Source organism: Peromyscus eremicus, chromosome 3, assembly GCF_949786415.1.
Source record: "Peromyscus eremicus chromosome 3, PerEre_H2_v1, whole genome shotgun sequence".
Taxonomy (NCBI): Eukaryota; Metazoa; Chordata; class Mammalia; order Rodentia; family Cricetidae; genus Peromyscus; species Peromyscus eremicus.
The window spans coordinates 62,340,158-62,353,987 of record NC_081418.1 but is presented as its reverse complement, the minus strand read 5'-3'; the positions used below and the strand labels follow the sequence as shown (position 1 = coordinate 62,353,987).

Genomic DNA, 13,830 nt, shown 5'->3' with positions numbered 1-13,830 from the left:
CGCGCGGGGTGACGGGAGCCCCGCCCAGGCCCCGCCTCCTGGCTGGTCCACCGCGACTATGCAGGGGATAGTGACTTTCCGTGTTCTCGGTTCTCGGTCTCGGGAACGTGGCAAGCGCAGGGCTGTCCTGTGCGGTGCGAAATAATACACAACATTGGCCCAGGGGCCAGGGGCAGCCGTGGAAGAGGAGCTCTTTAGCGCACGGAGGATGGGCAGTCCCACGTGCTCCCCTGCCGGCCGGGTGCGGTGGTACGTGCCTCAGGGCGCGCGCTGCTCCCGCGCTCCGGGCCTCGGGCGGGCGGGGGCGCGGGTCGGAGTGCGGCGGCAGCGGCGGCGGCTGCGGCCCGGGTTGTGCGGCCGAGCAGTTGGCGTCGCTGCGGGCGCTGGGCGCGGCGGGCCGGTGACGCGGGGCCGGGCGCCGCCGCGCCGCCGCGATCATGTCGGAACCGGCGCCCGAAGTTCCGGAGGATTTGTTCCGCGAGGTCAAGTACTACGCGGTGGGCGACATCGACCCGCAGGTACCGCCCGCGCGGGGCCCCTCCGTCGTGCCATCCCGTTTCGGCGCGCGCACGCCCTGCAGGACTCCGGGCCGGAGCCGCGGGGCACGCCGGGCCGCGAAGGGCCGCGGGAGGGGCCTCGCGAGCACCGACCCGGTGCGGCCGCCGGCCGAGCATCCTGCGGGGCCCTGCAGAGAGCGTCCCTTGCAGAGGGGCCTGCCCTCTCGGCCCCTGGTTTTCCCTAAGGGTGGATTGTACGGTAGGTGTGGAAGGTACCCTACCCACATGGTCACAGTGATTCGTGCGAGTAACCGTGGGTCTGTCCACAGGACACTGCCTGTGGTCGTGGTATCTTAAGGACAGTGTTGTAGACATCTTCCTTCCTAAACTATGCGTACAGTTGTGTCGCCTTCAGTGTCTCGTGACGGGTCCTACGGAAGGAATTGTCTAAGAACCATAGAGCATGGCCTTCCAGAGGCTCGTACTTGTATCCTAGTAACAGAGGTCCGTTGGGTCTTGGTTACAGAGACTTCTGGCTGAGCCCAGAGTGATCAGGATGCGTGTTTATAACAGGCTTTTTCCAGTTCTGATCACCCCACTACCACCACCACCTTTCTTCTCTTCACCCTTTCTTATTTTTCATTTCAGGACTTTGGCTCTTACAAGAGACCTGGACCAAATGTCACTTGAAACCAGGAACACACTGAACTGAGCTGTTTGCCCAACTATGTGTGAAATCCGAGTGCTTAAAAAAATCTCCCCGGCATGCCCTTGTAATCTGAAATAGTGTGTTTTCTTAAAGGTTTAGAGCCAGGGCACCTATTCCTTGAGGCTTGAGATGAAGGTTGAGGAAGCTCACAGGTGGTGAGCACCCTAGTACAGGCATTGGGCCTGGTACACGGTGTGCTGCAGAAGAGCATTCTTGAATGCTGCATCTATGAATAGATGTAGGTGCTGTAGGTGCTGAGTCTTAAGTAAGCAGATATTGAGCATAAGAAGTTGTTTTCTCTGTGTGGAATGTATGTGCTAGGAATTGAAGGCATTTATATGTACTTGGCATGTGTCCTGATGGTCACTGGGCGGAGTTACAAGGTGGCTTCTATGAGACAGAATTAGTAATGTGCCGTTTGGGAAGAAGTTTTGATGTCCTCAGTGTCTGAAACCCAAGTTTCCACAGTTTGATGGGAAGGGTTTCACTGCAGGGAGTTGAAGAGCTGATGCAGAGAAAAGATGGACAGCAAAGTGAGAGTTGTTTCTGGAAATTTGTCATGAAAAGAAAGCAGTGGGACCTGAGGAGGAGAAGGCCAGGGAGAGCTTGCTGTGTGCATGTCCCTGAATGTAGTGCAAGGCTGCAGCAGGTGGATGGAGTCCATGTGTCTGAAGGTGCTTGGGGTCTAGGCAGGATGGCTTGTGGCTGGTGACTGTTGATGTTCCATGCCTCAGACACACACTTACTGGGTTGCTTTGGGTCTTAGATGATGGTCAGCAGACTATCCAAGGCATTGTGCTGCTTTCGGCTCTTCCTTGACAACAGCATGCACTCTCCTGTAAAGTTACTCTCCTCTGATACCATTCTTAGCTCCACGTGACAAGTCTTTAGCATTTGGCAGCCAGGTGGCTGCCTCAGTGACTCTCAGAACTTTGACTCCCATCTGTAACAGCTGGTTATGATCTCTGGAGAGCAGGATCCTCTGGGTGTAACTGGAGGTCTCTTGCCAGGTCTCTATCACATGGGGCCAAAGAATAGTGTGCCCACACTTGAATGAAGGGCAGCAGTGCCCCTTCCCCTCTCTGCTTCCGATCAGCCCCTCCAGAAGATGCCAGCATTTCCATCTTGGCTTTTCTGTTATGCTTACACCCTGTCTAGTTACTGTCTGGCTAATTCTACCCCGTTTTCCTCCTGTGGCTACTGACATTTCTTTAGTGACCTGCCTCTCGCCGTTGTGAGAATTGTCACAGTTGTGTCTTAACAAGTCTGTTAAGCCAACCCATGTGTTCCTCTGTTGATGTCCATCTGTAAGATCTGGTGGTGCCATCTTCCTTTGTTCCAGCCTTCCATGACTTAAGGAAAGACTGTTGTGCATAGCACCCAAGACTACACTGTCCATGATTGGAGCTGAGCTCCCTTGCTGGGCTCAGTGTACATTTTGCCTGATAGGCACCCACAAGTAAGGATTCTCCTGGTAGGTCTCTGCCTCCAGAAACTTCCTCACTGTGGTGGAACTGCCAGTCCTCAGCCTTTGGGCTGGAGACCCGGAGCAGGTACTCTGTAGAACTTAGCAGGTACTTTTGCGTTCTGGTGTCTCCTGTCTGTCTGGAGGACAGCAGATGGCTAGGAGCTGGCCACCGCGTCTCTATGGACTGTGAATCAGGGTTGCTGCATTTTATTGTCCAAAGCATTTCGTTGGTTTTATCACTCAAGAAAAGGCTTGTCTGTAGAATACAGGGTGTGTTTTTATTAAATGTTTCTATTATTGCTAATAATGACTTCTTTGATCAGGAAGGCAATTCAGTTTTTTTTTTTTTTTTAATTTTTCGCGACAGAGTTTCTCTGTATACCTCTGGCTGTCCTGGATCTCACTCTGTAGACCAGGTTGGTCTCAAACTCACAGAGATCCTCCTGCCTCTGCCTCCCAAGTACTGGGATTAAAGGCATGCGCCGCCGCCACCGCCGCCGCCGCCACCACCACCACCACCACTACCACCACCTGGCTTATTTATTTACTTATTTATTTTAAATTAATTGTGTTGTTTGTTCTGTTTTCTTAGGTTATTCGGCTTCTTAAAGCTGGGAAAGCCAAGGAAGTCTCCTATAATGCGTTGGCCTCACACATCATTTCAGAGGATGGGGACAACCCCGAGGTGGGAGAAGCCCGGGAGGTCTTTGACTTGCCTGTTGTAAAGGTCAGTAGAAAGTCAGAGCCTCTGCCTTAAGTCATGTGTCTCCACAGCAGTGCCTTGCCCTATAGCAGGGCTTTCTGCCAGGCTTGGTGTGTGGGGGTCAGTGTTAAGTGGGATGCCATCGGGTGAATGAAACCGTTGAACTTCAGTCACCTGCCTTAACTTTGGGGCTTGTGGTACTATGACTGCATGGCAGGGTTGCTGTGTAAGTAGTTCCTGGTCAGTGTGGGTGTACTCCCTTACCGTCATTTCCTGCCAGCTCTCCAGCCCAGGAAACCTGCCCTAGGAAATGGCTTGGCTGCCTTGTCAGATAGGTGTTTTACATTATAGGAAGACATTTGATTCCAGAAACTTCTGAAAGGCAGCTGTCCTTTCCCTGGTGGTCCTGATCTCCATCTGCATAGCTGAAGGGAGGAGGCCTCTGCCCTGCTAACTGCCTCATCTCCCCTGATGAGGGTTGCTGTACTAGCTGTCCACCTGGTGGCTGTCTGGACTGTTCTTCAGCCTGACCTGTGGGCACTTGTTTTCTCGGCTTTTGTTCACCTGCATACTGTACTGTGGGGACTATTGGGTCAGGATGCGGGTATGTGATGTGGTACTTTTGTGGTGGCCTTTCACTTCTGTTCCTTGCCTGCTGCCATTACCCCTCTTCATACTGGTCAGTGCTTTACTTTAAGAAGCCAGCAATTCAGTGACCATGGTTCTACAATAGCAGTTAGGAGTGAGGTGACTGGGTCAGATCAGGTGTTGAGGGGTTGGCTGGCTGTTGGATGTGGTGCCCTGCCAGCATCTGGGGTCTAGAAAACTTGGCAGGCTTGCAGACTTGACTTTGAAAATGAGCCTGAATGGTGGTCTGCCTCAGGAGTCACAGAGGTTCTTGACCCATACCGTCAGGAAACTACCACGCCAGAGGACGATTCATTTGTAGCAGTAAATATAGTGGTCACAACTGTACATCAGCACGTATGCTTGCTCAGGCCCCCTTTGTCTCTGAAGATTGGTGCTCAGTGTGGTTCCTGGGCACTTCACCTGTTTCTTCTTGCTAAAGCTTGCCAGACATCTGGCTGTGAGCTGGGGAGGCTGCCTCTTCAGTTTGCATCCTAGCCCGCCTTTCCTGTGAGCTTGCTGTCTGTCAGCCATTGTGTAGGAAAGTGGTCGTGTGTGTCATGCAGATCGAGAGGGAAAGGTTTACCTTACAAACATGGTTTTGGGCCTAGGTCACTGTTGCCAGACCAAGTATAGTGATGGATCTTAACACATTTGACCCCAAGACTCCCTTTGCAATAAATACTTTATGTTACCCCTCTTAGTCTATGAAATAAAATTCATGTGTAAGATAGCTTATCACATGATTTAATAATCAGAGCTGGGGAGATAAATGACAGATGAATAACAGAGCTTGCTTGCTTGAGGACCTGAGTTCTGATCCCTAGCACCCACGAAAACTATGCGTGGCCATGGATATCATAACCTCAGTACTAGGGGAGGATGGAGATGGTGATTGCTGGGACTTCCTGACCACCAGCCAATTTCAAGTTCAGTGAGAGACTGTTGCCGTGACTAGGGTGGAGAGTGACAGAGTAGGACACCTGATGTTGTGTGCAGGTGCACACATATGCAGATCTCTCTCATATGCAGCACATAGACATTTGTACTTCAGGACTAAGGGTGTAGCTTGGTGGTAGGGCAGTGTTCAGTATACATGAGGCCCCAGGTTCTATCCTCAGTTCCAAAACAAAAACAAATATAAGTTGCTGAAACTGCTGACATGTAAAGGAAAATGAACAGTAGGTAAATACTTGGGTACACCCACCTGATAAAATGTAATAAAATCGCCAGATACCACTGTCTCTAGGATCAGTGCACTCCGGCCAGCAGTGCAGGTGCCTTCATCCTGCAAGAGGAGTTTCCAGTTAAAAGGTGGCATTTCAGAATGGCGATTACGAAGTTGTAGGGCTGAGTAGAGCAGAACTGCCATGGTACCACTATGGCAGACTCTGCCCTGTCCGCTCTACCTGCTTTGGCTGGCGTTCTTGATCAGGTGCTCATGTTAGCATCCCGGTCCACTTGTCACTTGTGGCAGTGCCCCTGTTAGCCAGTAACTGTTGTGTTTTGTCACAGGGAGACAGCCAACCTGCAGCTGAGTCTTTGGAGGCACTTCCTGCCTTATCCTGAGCCTGAGCCGAGGCCTGTCCTTGATCTCCTGCAGCTACTGGAATGTGGATTTAGCTGGGGGTAGCAGTAGGGGTGGCGGATGGGTGAGGCCTGGTTCTCAGGGGCAGGCAGATTCTTTGGCCTATATTTCCATCTTAGTCATTGTTCTGTTGTTACTGTGATTAACACAAGCATTTCACTGGGGGTATGCATACAGTTTCAGAGGTTTAGTCCATTATCACCTTGGTGGGGAGCATGGCAACATGCAGGCAGGTGCTAGAGCAGTAGCTGAAAGCTACATCCTGATCCATAGGCAAAGAGAGAACTGGGCCTAACAGACTTTTCAAACCTCAAAGCCCACCCACAGTGATACACTTCCGCCAATAAGGCCACACCTCCTAATCCTTCTCAAAAGTGCCACTTCCTGGTGACTAAACATTCAACTATATGAGCTTATAGGGGTCATTCTTAATTCAAACCACCATAACCTGGATACTGACTTTTTAAATTATTATTTTATTTTATTTGTATGAGTGTTTTGTGTGCATGTGTTTCTGTGTACCATGTATGTGCCTGGTTCTTGTGGAGGCCAGATTAGGGTATTGGATTTCCTGGAACTGGAGTTATAGATGATTATGAGCCACCACATGGGTGCTGGAAATCAAACCTGGATCTCGTGGAAGAGCAGCCAGTGCTCAAAATAGCTGAGCCATCTCTAACCTGTTTCCATTCTACTTTACCAGTGGGTCTAGCTTTACATTACTCTTGGTGCCTGGAGAGGTGGCCCTCCTCCACTTGGAATGGACTTGGAAGTGTTGTTTAAGTTGAGGAGCCCTACTCAGGCTTTGTGAAGGCTCTCTAGGGCTGTGAAGCTGGGTGGATGTAATGTAAAGGGGTACATTTCCAAACTGGTGCTTTCTTTTTCTTTTCTTTTTTTTTTTTTTGGTTTTTCGAGACAGGGTTTCTCTGTGTAGCTTTGCGCCTTTCCTGGAACTCACTTGGTAGCCCAGGCTGGCCTCGAACTCACAGAGATCCGCCTGGCTCTGCCTCCCGAGTGCTGGGATTAAAGGCGTGCACCACCACTGCCCGGCCAAACTGGTGCTTTCTAAAGCTGCCTGAGAGCACTTTGGGGTCCCCATGGCTCCTTCCCACTGAACAGAAGAAAAGTGCCACCATTGTTGTCCAGGCCAAACTTCACAGTCCATTGCTGCAGGCTGTGACAGCCTTCTGGGTGCAGACGGCATTGACAGCTGGCAGTACTGTTTCAGGGAATGCTCCTGTAAGCTCAATTGTAGCTCCACAGGTTCTTATGCCTTCGGGGTGTCCCTCTTGGGGAGAAAGTTTGGCCATTAGAAGGCGTTCTGAATTCAGAAGAGTCAGCCACAAAGCTTGTTGTTTTTTTTTTTTCCAAAATGATTTTGGTATGTGGTCTAGGCTGTGTGCTCCTACCCTGCCAAATTTATTGCAAGGGTACAGGTTTGCGCCACCATGCCTGGTCCAGTACAGGTGATTGATGTTGACTCAGTACCTAGATTTCATTGGAATTGATCAGGATTATCAGAAAGTAGGGAGCAGTGTTGGTTATAGCAAGGAAATGGTAAGGGCTTTTTGCCAGAGCCCCGTACTATCCAGTAAGTCAGCTCATGCCTCTGGGGAAGCTCATGCCTCATTACCCCAGTTACAGCACTCTTCATTTTGTAAACTTTACTATTCTTGTCATAGAGAACAGACTTTAGCCAGGCATGGTGGTACAGGCCTGGAATTCTAGTATGGTCACAAACTTAAGGCCAGCCTTGGCTACATACCAATTTTGAGTCCAGCCTGGGGTTCATGAGACCCTATCTCAAGCCAAAAGAAGAAGGAGGAGGAGGAGGAGAAGGAGAAGGAGGGAGAAGGAGGGAGGGAGAAGGAAGGAGGAGAAGAAGAAGAAGAAGAAAAGAAGAAGAATTACATGTGTCACTTGAAAATGCTATGTAGGGCACACTCTGGGTCTCAAGGCAGTAAGATAGACCTGACCGTAGTGTCTGCCTTACTGATCGGCATGAATGGAGACTGCATTTTTCCTGTTCAGTGTCTGCCCAGAGTCCTGCACCGTCTCTGCACAGATCTGGAATGTAGTTTGCTGAGTACGGTGCTGTCTCAGTAATGAGCAGTTAAGTTTATGTGTTTTGTTTGTCCAAGCATCTGGAAGTGAGCTGGCTGACAGGGGGTCATTGTTAGACTTTCAGATTGTCCTTTCTTGAAATAGAGTTATTAGAATAGTAACAGTTGGTCTAATTTTTCAAACTGAATTAGAAATATAAGGTGAGCTAATTTTCCAAGAATACAAAGTACCCAGAAGGTAGCTGTTAGTTCACCTTGTAATGAATACAAGTTTGGAATTCATAAGATTAGAAGACTTTTTTCAAAAAAAAAAAAAAAAGGTATGCAAATATTGTGTATCCTTGGTTTTAAATAGAACCAAAACGTTGTGAATTTAGTCTGTTCCCTGACTGGGCTGAGCTGGTGTGTGAGGTGGGCAGCAGTAGGGTGTGGACCTAAACTTAAGTATCTGTCACAAGCCTAAGGAAGGCAGTGGCTGCTTCATTTTGGGACTAGGGTTTGTGGCTTGGGCACATAATCTTCGGTTACTGCTACCTGGTCCTCATGTTGTTTACAGGTGGATGTCTCTAGTGGGTCACAACGGAGCTTTTGATTTCCAGAAGCAACTATTAGTGAAGTCACCTCCTTTTGGTCACAGATTGTGAATGGTTTTTGATTTGTGTCATTCTTTTCTTTTTCAGCCTTCCTGGGTGACTCTGTCCGTGCAGTGTGGTGCTCTCCTGCCGTATCCTTTTCTACATCGAGATTGGGGATAGCTGCGGGTTTAAGATGCATTGAGTCAGTGGGCTCATGATCGGGGTCTGGGGGATAGCTGTGGGTTTAAGATGCATTGAGTCAGTGGGCTCATGAGTGGGACCACCTGTTTCCTCTGCACCTCTGTCCCTGCTCTTTCCTTTCCTGTATGAAATGGTATTTGCCTGGTCCTCGTCATGACTTGCATCAAAAAGTAGTGACCAGCAGTTGTGGCGAGGACCCAGAGTTCTAGCTCTTTTCAGTCTTACAATGTCTATGTAGACAAAAAATAGTTTTAGAATTCTAAGTCAGGTGAGAAAGACATGAATGACTCGTAGAGAAAACTCGAAGGAAGTCCTGGTTTGATAAGTATTCATCTTTTAGTTAGTTAGATTGTATGTCAGGTGTATTCACTCCTCCACTCAGCCCTTGCTTTGGATGTGAAAATAGAGTGGTGATGGTCTTATTCTGGGGCTTGTAGGAGGGTGGGGGTGGGCGGCTTGCAGCTCAGTTGATAAAGGGCTGGCTACCTTAATTTTAGGTCCTGGGCTCAGTCCCTAGCATTGCATGAATTGGGCATGTTGGCGCATGTCCTTAATCCCAGCACTCAGGAGGTGGAGGCAAGAAGATCAGTAGTCGAAGGTTATCCTTGGCTTCAGAAGAACGTTTAAGGCTAGCCTCAGGAAATGAGACCCTGTCTCAAAACCAGAAGCAAACACTCTACCCTGGGTAGCTTCCTCATCACCTGTGTCAGCCATGGCGTAGTTCCCCCTCATGACTGCCAGCATCCTGTCTTGGGTCCCAACTGGAACGCTCCACCATTTCTGTTTCCTCCTGGGAGAGGCCTAGTGACTTCTGGTTTACTCTGTCGGGATAAAGCTTCACTAGAGAGGCAGTCCAAGCAGAACTTGACATTGGAAATCATTTCTGCCATCCAGGAACCACACTAAAGTTCAGGCTGGTCACCTGGGAAGGACACCATCATTGAAGGCACTTCGTCTTACAGCTGTAAGACACACTTCGTCACACAGCTGTTTTGAATGTATATACTCAGGTCTGAGCAGAGAAACTCACTCAATTGAGCACTACCAAGGGCCTCAGATGCTCAAGCCTTCCTCAGCAACTCTTCTTGGAAGATGCAGTTCTGGCTCAGAAATTCTCATTCTTCATTCAGAATCCAAAGAGTAAAGGGTTCTTTGTTGTTTTGTATCTTTATAAGCACAGCTTTCGAACAGACAGACCAACCAACCCCAGGAAAGTGGATCTTTCTGAGATGGAGTCAAGTGTCTTATCCATGATGTCTTTTCTGGACCTTTTCTCTACACCAGTCTTCCTGAGGAAGGTCATTTGAGCTCTTGTCTATCTGTCCATAAAGAAACTGGAGCACTAGAATGAAGGCCCAAGTTTGGTTGACGGTCACCTTGAGATTTGTTGGTGTCTTCCCCCATCTTTAGAAGGAGAGAAGCCCTGAAGTTAGGTGGCAGAGTGGAAAGGCCTTGGCTAATAGATCAGAGTGCTCTGTGCCTGTGTCTCCATTTATTACGGGCAGGGATGGCCTACATTTAGGATTTGTCCATGTATCCATAAGGGAGGTCTAAACAGCAATTATAGTTTAGTCTGTTTGTAGTCCACCTATCTCAGTGGGTCCTTCCCACCTGTTTAGAACTCTGGGCATTCCATTGTGTTGAAGACTCCATCTCCAGGAGACCTTCTCTATCAGTGCTTTGAAGCACAGCAGATCTCAGAAGGAACTCAGAAGAATGGGTCAATCAGCCTTAGAACTAGGGATGGACTTGGGAATTTATATTTTAGGGATTCTAGGGCCCTGAGTTGTCCTGCTTGAGTTCAGAGCCCACAGGCTCTTGTAGGAAGGAGCCCTGTGTGGGACAAGCACAGCCTGGGTGCTGCATTGTGACATCCTCTGCACATTGCTTTTTAGGGTGTGTGTTTGTGTGTCTGTTCCGTTTATCTGCGTGGTGTATAGTTAGGTAACAGTTGGGAGTCAGGAAGTTTCCAGTGAACACACTGTGTCTGTCTTAGTGATGACATGAGTAGAGAATTGGATTTTGTGATGTCCTTTACTAGAAATTGCTCGCTTCCTTTCATGCTTTACTCCCATCTGCTCTGCAGTCTGGTCATCTTCAGCCTGTGTCACTTGCTAATGCTCCAAGCGGGAGGGAGGTGGCAGAGCCTGCCCTGGCGGCCGGCAGGACTCATGTAGTGGAGTTCCCTTGTGCTGCTCGTCTTACTTCATTGCAATCTTAATAACTGTCCCACAGAGTCAATGGTTTCTCTCCAGAGTCCTGTCAGATTTTTTTTGGACTCACTGCCTGCCTTTCTCAGGTAAGCATGGTTATTATCTATGACTTCTGAGCGCTCATGCGCTTGGACCTGTGACCTGTTTGTTAACCAGTTCCCTAGAATTCTTGTGCTAAACGGACTATATTTGATAATCAACTTCTAGCACACTTAACATTGTCTAACTATAAAATATACATACATATGTAATTTAAAGAAATACAGATATTTAAAACTTATAGAAAAATAACTAATTGAAATTAGAAGATGACAAAATTCACTCAGCTTTGTAGTCTTAGGGATTTTCATATAGATGAACTAAAAGAAAAAGATAACAACCTTAGCAGATGACTCTGAGGAGTGCATTCAGCTTATATTAGCTCATCAAGCTATTTGCTATAGTTTTTAGTCAGATGAACATTTTAATAATGAGATAAGAATTTTTGCTTAATTATATTTGTAATGATGCATTTAGTCCTGGTGAGGATGCAGGGGATATACTGCTCACTGTGGGCAAAGTCAGTGTAACTCTTTGAGAAGGTTTAGCATTATCAAGAACTGTATAATACTCCCAGTGTTGAGAAGCTTGGAAATGAGGATGGCCATGCACATGTTATCTATGGGAGGGCAAAGTCAGAAACAGGCAGCTATAGGGAGGTGCTTAAAGAACCCTATCTCATACACTTACAGAATAGTTTAGATAATTGATGTTTTATAGAAGTGTGTAAAGTTGGGTCATGATAGTAGTGGAAAAATTGAATATAACAGATACACAGCGTTACGGCAACCAGGGAAAACAGGAAATGGAGGAACTGAATGTTGATGGTGGTTCATTTTGGGTCCTGAGAGAGGTGGGTATTGTTTTAAAGTACATCCTTAGGAGTAGTGTCCTGTTCTAACCGCAGCTGACTAAAGCTGGAGCTACAACAGCAATCACAAAGTCAGGGCTGTCCTCTTTAAACAGTGTGCCAAAATCAGTGACTTAGGTGGGAGATGGTGCAGTTCACAGTGGTCCCACTGTCTGTCCTTGGGTGCTTGTGATGGCAGGTCTGAGGGGCTGGTCTGTCGTCCTCTCTTCAGGCCTCTGAGAAAGGAGCAGAGCGGGGTGCTTGTGAACTGGGGAGGCCTTGGCCTTTTTTTCCTCTTCCCTCAGCCTTGCCCAGGCAGGTTGGGAACCAGGGCGTGTTGGGTTACCATTGTTAGGTTGTTGGCTAGACTTAACCTTTAACACATGATGTTGCCAGTCTGAGTGACCCCTCCTTTGTCCAGGCAATGAGTAAGTAAGTTTCTCTGGAGTTCCTTGTTCTTTTCTGTTGTATAAATTCTAGAAATTCTGGGGAATTATAGAGGCTTCTTTGTGTTCTGCTGCATCAGTTTGGTGCAGATCATTAAAGCCACCCCTTTATTTCTTTGCACAGGAGTCTGTTGAGATTTGTATTTTTTTTTAACTTTATTTTTTAGTGCTTCCCCCCTCCTCCATCTGTATATGTGTATATTTACATGAGGATAGTCTTAAATTTTGGTTAATGTACAAACTTGTAAATGCTGGGGGTTCTGGTATATGCGGCTTCTATTATTTTCTGTACAGTCTGTGTGTTTTCCAGATTCATACTCAACATCAGACGAATGGGAAGTGAGGCCATATTACATGTCTCCATCTCTACTAGCACCATGTGCTTCATCTGCAGTGCGTCTCACTTCCCTACTCTGACATCCATTGGGCATCAGGGTTCCATAGGCATTGCCTCTGCCGGAAGGGAGGGGTTCAGACTCTGAGAAAGGGAGAAGGCCGGGCTGAGTTGGGGTGGGGAGGACAGAGATGTGAGGTTCAGTAGATTTGACTTGGGGAAACAAGAAAGCCAAAAGTATGCTAATATAAGATGATTACAGGTCTTTTTGGGAGGCGGGTGCAGGTTCCAAGACAGGATTTCCCTGTGTAGCCCTGGCTGTCCTGGAACTCGCTCAGCAGACCAGGCTGGCCTTGAACTCAGAGATTCACCTGCCTCTGCCTCCCAAGTGCTGGGATAAAGGTGTATGCTGCCACTGCCTGGCTGATTAAAGGGTTTTAAGTGAGCTAATTGGATATTATTAAATATTAACCTGAGTTGGGTGTGAGAAAACACTTTTAGTCTTAGACTAGTAGTTAACGTATAACAACAGTAGTAGTAGATGTAATAAGTGGCATTTAACATCTAAAATGGGGTTGTAGCACACATGCCATGCTTTGTTTGAAAGATGAAGGCAGGTCCAGGTGTGACTGTGCTTTAGAAAGGAGGGTATTAGTTTGGCTTAGGGGGGAGGCACACACACTTTGACAGAGTGTGACCTGAGTGGGCCTGGAGTGGAGCAGATTGAAGGAAGATGGGACTGGGTCCAGAAGGCCTTTAAGCCATGTTGGTGTGCTTGGTGTTGGGGGAAGGCAGGGCTAGTTGGCCAAGGGAGGTCAGGGAAGACTATGAGATAGCTCCTTGAGTTTGGGCTTGGGAAAGAAGCCCTTACTGTTTTAGCTACATAGTTAATTTTGGATTATAAACATTTACATTAGAAACTTTGGAAAACGAGATTAAAGTGGCAGATTAGTACTAGGAAATTTTGTCTGAGAGCTGTGGGCATGATGGGGGTCAGCATGGACACTAGAATTTTACACCTGTGGAGAACAGAGATGAAGACTGGGAGCCGAGTTCACAGATGGAGCATGGACCCTACCTGTGGTGGGAAACTCCCAGGTTCCAGGGCTTGTCCGTTATGTGGTGTGAGGTCAGTGCCTTTGCCGAAGTTAGGAGCCAGAGCAGTCGTGTCTTCAGCCAGAGGCTTGGGCATGCTGATGGGAAATCAAGTAGAGCTTGGTGTATAAGGGATGAGAGTATGCTGGTGTGCAGTGGGATTTGGGGCATCCAGGAGCAGTCTACACGGAACAACTTGGAGGACCCGTGGCATGATGGGAGTTCTTCAGCATAGGGGAGAGGCAGCAGGGCCCTGAAAGACCCTTGGGTAAGGCATGTAGTTACAGGGATTGAACGTACTTGGAGAGGGTATTGGACAGGCAAGGTACTGGTTAGGAGCAGTCGGAGGAGTGGATTGGATGCTACTGTTTTTGTTTGTATTCATAGGAACAGCTGCTTTCTGGGCAATGGATCAGCATGAG

General features: G+C 48.1%; 1 protein-coding gene across 1 annotated transcript in view; it reads left to right on the top strand.

The window, feature by feature from the left end:
• Positions 1-425: 425 nt before the first annotated feature.
• Positions 426-13,830, top strand: part of Paxip1 (PAX interacting protein 1) — a 48,355-nt gene continuing 34,950 nt past the window's right edge. Inside the window, exons 1-4 of the mRNA XM_059257774.1 lie at positions 426-518; positions 3,267-3,401; positions 8,336-8,379; positions 10,667-10,730. Coding sequence (XP_059113757.1) covers positions 438-518; positions 3,267-3,401; positions 8,336-8,379; positions 10,667-10,730 — 324 coding nt within the window. The 5' untranslated portion in view covers positions 426-437. The remainder of the gene's footprint in view (positions 519-3,266; positions 3,402-8,335; positions 8,380-10,666; positions 10,731-13,830) is intronic.